Source organism: Mytilus edulis, chromosome 5, assembly GCF_963676685.1.
Source record: "Mytilus edulis chromosome 5, xbMytEdul2.2, whole genome shotgun sequence".
Classification (NCBI taxonomy): Eukaryota; Metazoa; Mollusca; class Bivalvia; order Mytilida; family Mytilidae; genus Mytilus; species Mytilus edulis.
Genome location: NC_092348.1, coordinates 49,939,600 through 49,946,236, shown reverse-complemented (window position 1 = coordinate 49,946,236; position 6,637 = coordinate 49,939,600). Strand labels below are relative to the sequence as shown.

The following is a 6,637-nucleotide window of genomic DNA, read 5'->3' as shown; positions in this document are numbered from 1 at the left end:
ATTGTCAATTGACCCCTTAAGGGGTTATTGTCCTTTAATGACAATTTTTCACAATTTGTTCATCATATTTGCTAACTTTAAAAAATCTTCTCCTCTGAAACTACTGAATGGATTTGGTTAAAACGTAGCATGGTTGTTCCTTAGATTATCCTGCACAAAGTGTGTGCTTTGATTTTTGATCCGTCAAAAAACATGGCCGCCGTTACTTAAAATAGAACATAGGGGTCAAATGCAGTTTTTGGCTTATATCTCAAAAACGAAAGCATTAAGAGCAAATCTGACATAGTAAAAATGTTCATTAGGTCAATATCTATCAGCCCTGAAATTTTCAGATGAATCAAACATTTAATTGTTGGGTTGCTGCCACTTAATTGGTAATTTTAAGGAAATTTTGCAGTTTTTGGTCATTATCTTGAATATTATTATAGATAAAGATAAACTGTAAACAGCAAAAAAGATCAGCAAAGTAAGATCTACAAATAAGTTAATATGACCAAAATTGTCAATTGACCCCTTAAGGGGTTATTGTCCTTTAATGACAATTTTTCACAATTTGTTCATCATATTTGCTAACTTTAAAAAATCTTCTCCTCTGAAACTACTGAATGGATTTGGTTAACACTTAGCATGGTTGTTCCTTAGATTATCCTGCACAAAGTGTGTGCTTTGATTTTTGATCCGTCAAAAAACATGGCCGCCGTTACTTAAAATAGAACATAGGGGTCAAATGCAGTTTTTGGCTTATATCTCAAAAACGAAAGCATTAAGAGCAAATCTGACATGTAGTGTAAAAATGTTCATTAGGTCAATATCTATCAGCCCTGAAATTTTCAGATGAATCAAACATTTAATTGTTGGGTTGCTGCCACTTAATTGGTAATTTTAAGGAAATTTTGCAGTTTTTGGTCATTATCTTGAATATTATTATAAAGATAAACTGTAAACAGCAAAAAAGATCAGCAAAGTAAGATCTACAAATAAGTTAATATGACCAAAATTGTCAATTGACCCCTTAAGGGGTTATTGTCCTTTAATGACAATTTTTCACAATTTGTTCATCATATTTGCTAACTTTAAAAAATCTTCTCCTCTGAAACTACTGAATGGATTTGGTTAAAACTTAGCATGGTTGTTCCTTAGATTATCCTGCACAAAGTGTGTGCTTTGATTTTTGATCCGTCAAAAAACATGGCCGCCGTTACTTAAAATAGAACATAGGGGTCAAATGCAGTTTTTGGCTTATATCTCGAAAACGAAAGCATTAAGAGCAAATCTGACATGGAGTAAAAATGTTCATTAGGTCAATATCTATCAGCCCTGAAATTTTCAGATGAATCAAACATCCAATTGTTGGGTTGCTGCCACTTAATTGGTAATTTTAAGGAAATTTTGCAGTTTTTGGTCATTATCTTGAATATTATTATAGATAAAGATAAACTGTAAACAGCAAATATGATCAGCAAAGTAAGATCTACAAATAAGTCAATTTGACCAAAATTGTCAATTGACCCCTTAAGGGGTTATTGTCCTTTAATGACAATTTTTCACAATTTGTTCATCATATTTGCTAACTTTAAAAAATCTTCTCCTCTGAAACTACTGAATGGATTTGGTTAAAACTTAGCATGGTTGTTCCTTAGATTATCCTGCACAAAGTGTGTGCTTTGATTTTTGATCCGTCAAAAAACATGGCCGCCGTTACTTAAAATAGAACATAGGGGTCAAATGCAGTTTTTGGCTTATATCTCAAAAACGAAAGCATTAAGAGCAAATCTGACATGTAGTGTAAAAATGTTCATTAGGTCAATATCTATCAGCCCTGAAATTTTCAGATGAATCAAACATTTAATTGTTGGGTTGCTGCCACTTAATTGGTAATTTTAAGGAAATTTTGCAGTTTTTGGTCATTATCTTGAATATTATTATAAAGATAAACTGTAAACAGCAAAAAAGATCAGCAAAGTAAGATCTACAAATAAGTTAATATGACCAAAATTGTCAATTGACCCCTTAAGGGGTTATTGTCCTTTAATGACAATTTTTCACAATTTGTTCATCATATTTGCTAACTTTAAAAAATCTTCTCCTCTGAAACTACTGAATGGATTTGGTTAAAACTTAGCATGGTTGTTCCTTAGATTATCCTGCACAAAGTGTGTGCTTTGATTTTTGATCCGTCAAAAAACATGGCCGCCGTTACTTAAAATAGATCATAGGGGTCAAATGCAGTTTTTGGCTTATATCTCGAAAACGAAAGCATTAAGAGCAAATCTGACATGGAGTAAAAATGTTCATTAGGTCAATATCTATCAGCCCTGAAATTTTCAGATGAATCAAACATCCAATTGTTGGGTTGCTGCCACTTAATTGGTAATTTTAAGGAAATTTTGCAGTTTTTGGTCATTATCTTGAATATTATTATAGATAAAGATAAACTGTAAACAGCAAATATGATCAGCAAAGTAAGATCTACAAATAAGTCAATTTGACCAAAATTGTCAATTGACCCCTTAAGGGGTTATTGTCCTTTAATGACAATTTTTCACAATTTGTTCATCATATTTGCTAACTTTAAAAAATCTTCTCCTCTGAAACTACTGAATGGATTTGGTTAAAACTTAGCATGGTTGTTCCTTAGATTATCCTGCACAAAGTGTGTGCTTTGATTTTTGATCCGTCAAAAAACATGGCCGCCGTTACTTAAAATAGAACATAGGGGTCAAATGCAGTTTTTGGCTTATATCTCAAAAACGAAAGCATTAAGAGCAAATCTGACATGTAGTGTAAAAATGTTCATTAGGTCAATATCTATCAGCCCTGAAATTTTCAGATGAATCAAACATTTAATTGTTGGGTTGCTGCCACTTAATTGGTAATTTTAAGGAAATTTTGCAGTTTTTGGTCATTATCTTGAATATTATTATAAAGATAAACTGTAAACAGCAAAAAAGATCAGCAAAGTAAGATCTACAAATAAGTTAATATGACCAAAATTGTCAATTGACCCCTTAAGGGGTTATTGTCCTTTAATGACAATTTTTCACAATTTGTTCATCATATTTGCTAACTTTAAAAAATCTTCTCCTCTGAAACTACTGAATGGATTTGGTTAAAACTTAGCATGGTTGTTCCTTAGATTATCCTGCACAAAGTGTGTGCTTTGATTTTTGATCCGTCAAAAAACATGGCCGCCGTTACTTAAAATAGAACATAGGGGTCAAATGCAGTTTTTGGCTTATATCTCGAAAACGAAAGCATTAAGAGCAAATCTGACATGGAGTAAAAATGTTCATTAGGTCAATATCTATCAGCCCTGAAATTTTCAGATGAATCAAACATCCAATTGTTGGGTTGCTGCCACTTAATTGGTAATTTTAAGGAAATTTTGCAGTTTTTGGTCATTATCTTGAATATTATTATAGATAAAGATAAACTGTAAACAGCAAATATGATCAGCAAAGTAAGATCTACAAATAAGTCAATTTGACCAAAATTGTCAATTTACCTCTTTAGGAGTTATTGCCCTTTAAAGACTTTTTTCACAATTTGTTCATCATGTTGACTTACTTTAAAAAATCTTCTCTGCTGTATCAATTTCAGCCAAACTTAGGCTAAATGAGTTTCAGAGTTTCAGAGTATCTAGTATAAATTTTATATTTCATTTCCTTGTATGTCAAGAAACATAGCTCCTTGTTAATGAACATCTGTAGAAGGTTATGTATGAATAAAAATAGAAGAGTAAGCATCTAAAAGACAACATCTTAACAACACAGATAATCAAGACATCCCTATGTCAAAATAATGTCTTCAGACCACAGAAAAGAGTTTACAGTATGCTGTTGTATAACAGAAAATAGCACCATATTACATGAATTTTGTGAGTTACCATTTACTCTCCTATTATATTGATGAACATAGAACTAAGGTTGCATTGTATTGTTGGTAAATTAATGTTGATTGGAACTCTGTGGTCTTGTGGTCATAGCTGCGCTTGCTTGCATAGAGACTAAGAAGTTTTGGGTTCAAACCATGGCCAGGTAATTCAAATATTTCTGTTTCTCTGTCACAACACAGCAGATAAAGAGATAACAAAGACTGGTTAGATCATATTAGGGTGATACCGTATAGCAGGTTATTTTCGCAGGGTGTAAATTTTTACTTATTTTTTGCGGATAGAACAAAATCGCCAAATTAAATTCCAACAACTTAAAAGTGCACATGCAAAGGTATAATTAAAGTTTTGAATTCCCCAAAAAAATAACCACAAAAATATTTTGTATACCTTATTTAACATGTTTAATGAAAATTGTGAAATTTTACGCCCACGAAAATAACCCGCTATACGGTATGGTGCCTTATGAACCTTGTCTCTTTCCATGTTTAATTTGCAACTCTACCATTTCAAGTCTAGAAAAAAAAGAAAGCTTTACCTGTTAACCCTCTTGAATATTTATGTAATTGCTGATAGATATTTTAAGCAATCACTGATCAGTAACAAGGAACACTTAGGAACAGGCAGAGTAACCACAGATCTGGTTAACTTATACAAATTGTTACTTGGATGGAGAGATACCACATCTTCTTATTAATCTTATATCTATAAAGCATTTTTGAGGCTTGGCAGATCAATTCTGAACAATTCTTAATATTCTTCAATTGCATAACAAACAAAAACCAATTTAAATAACAAGGATTTCCACAAATCTTCATGCCAAGTTGGTACATCATATATATGAAGTAATATAATTTGTCAGACCTCTTGAAGGGGTGACTTTTGAATCCTTAAGTAAAATGGAGTGGGAGATATAATCTGTAGCTGGCTTAAGAACCATTAGTTCTCCTTTAATATTTACATGGACCAAGATCATTAGAACGATCCTAATGACCAGACGTCCTTAGGAGTAAAAGAGAGGATTATTGGATCCTAGAGCGCTAAAACCCATTGGAATCAACAGTTTAGACTTCCAAATTTCAGTACACACCACTCACTCTATTCTCATTAGTCGCATTGCTTTTCTAAAGGTTATCCCTTTTGAGGAAAAAACAGCAACACCAATCCAGTTCCATCTTTTAAGATTTCATAGATTTATTGTCATGATTATCTACCATTAAAAACTTCAAGATCATTCAAAGAAGACAAAATCAGCTTGCATTTAATTTTATTTCATATTTAAGTACATGTACTCAATTACAGATCTGTTGCAAGTAGAGATAATGCCATGCAAACAATTGCTAGGTGGAGCTGTATACATTATAAAGTTCAATCAGGGTATTCTCTACTTATGTAAACATTACAAGACAAATACAAAAGTAAACCATGTTTCTGTCAAGGGATGCATCTACCTGTTTATCAACACTCTTTATTAAGTTATTTTCACCAACTAACTCCTAGGATCAACAAATATTTTACTGAACGCAAACAAGTATAGACATTTCCATGTAATCCCAATCTAATAAATAACACAATTTAGCACTTTTAGTTTTTCCAATACAATACATTACAAACTTCAAGATTAAATAAAATATGATGATGGACCTCATATATCAATCTACTGCTGATGAAAGGTCTGGCAGTTGTAAAAAAATTTGCATTACTGGTACTCTCAGTGTACCAGTTCTTAAAAATTCATGGAATTAAACTGTTACTTTTATAATCTAGTTTAGAAAGAGCTGATAATTTGAAATAGGAGTGATCCAGGTCAACATTGAAAATGTAGTTATCGACATGTTATTGTTCAGCTTAAATAATATCACACTTTTTCTTCTGAAAAATTTAATTTTTAAGCCATTTAAATGACAGCATTATCATTACCATTTTCTTTATACAAGTATGCACAAACTGACCAACTTTTATATCTTATAAATTTTTTTTAAAATAAGCGCAAAATGACCAATTTATGTATCTTGTCACTGTTAACACCAATTGACCAACTTGTATATATTTCTAACTTTTAAATATCAAGTGACTAACAAATTTAAACAAAATGTCACTTTTGGCATATGCACTTACTGATCAACTTGCATATATGTAATGATTGTTCCAACTTAAGAAGTTGAAAAGATACTAATATAAATATGGTATGTTTTCACTCCCAAATGTTCTATCAAGTCACTGGATGGTTTTCCTTGTCTTCAGTTATAACTGATTTAAATGCTTTTTTAAAGAATAATATACTAACATTTTTAGACATTCTCATAGACCTTATATATCAATAACCATATAAGTTGCATAAAAAAATAAAATATTGCATTTCCAACCCATAAAGCAAGATTAAAGTAAGACATACAATGTGTAGTAAATGACGAGGTTACTTTCTCTTATTGCATTTCATTTACAGAAATAAAAATTACATATTATTGAATGTCTGTTGTAAGCACATGATTTCAAAGAAAAATATCAAAAAATAAATTATGTTTTATTAAATAGTATCCTGTTGTCATGACAACTTCATCTGAGCAAATTTTTTGGCAGTTTCTAAAGCCTCCTGAAGAGCATCACAACTTGAACCTGTGGCTTGTGCTGAAGCGTCACTGCCACCACCTTTACCACTAATCAGTGGTGCAATCTCTGTCACCCAGGCTTTAGCACTCAGTCCTGCAGCTATTGATGACTGAAAAAAACACCAAATAATGATGT

At 31.7% G+C, this 6,637-nt stretch overlaps 1 protein-coding gene across 2 annotated transcripts in view; it reads right to left on the bottom strand.

Annotated features, from left to right (window-relative positions):
• Window positions 1-5,142: 5,142 nt before the first annotated feature.
• The window catches only part of LOC139525444 (alanine--tRNA ligase, cytoplasmic-like), a 35,329-nt gene continuing 33,834 nt past the window's right edge, over window positions 5,143-6,637 (bottom strand). For both annotated transcript variants that reach the window (XM_071320777.1, XM_071320778.1), the window contains exon 23: window positions 5,143-6,611. In XM_071320777.1, coding sequence (XP_071176878.1) covers window positions 6,438-6,611 — 174 coding nt within the window. In that variant the 3' untranslated portion in view covers window positions 5,143-6,437. The remainder of the gene's footprint in view (window positions 6,612-6,637) is intronic.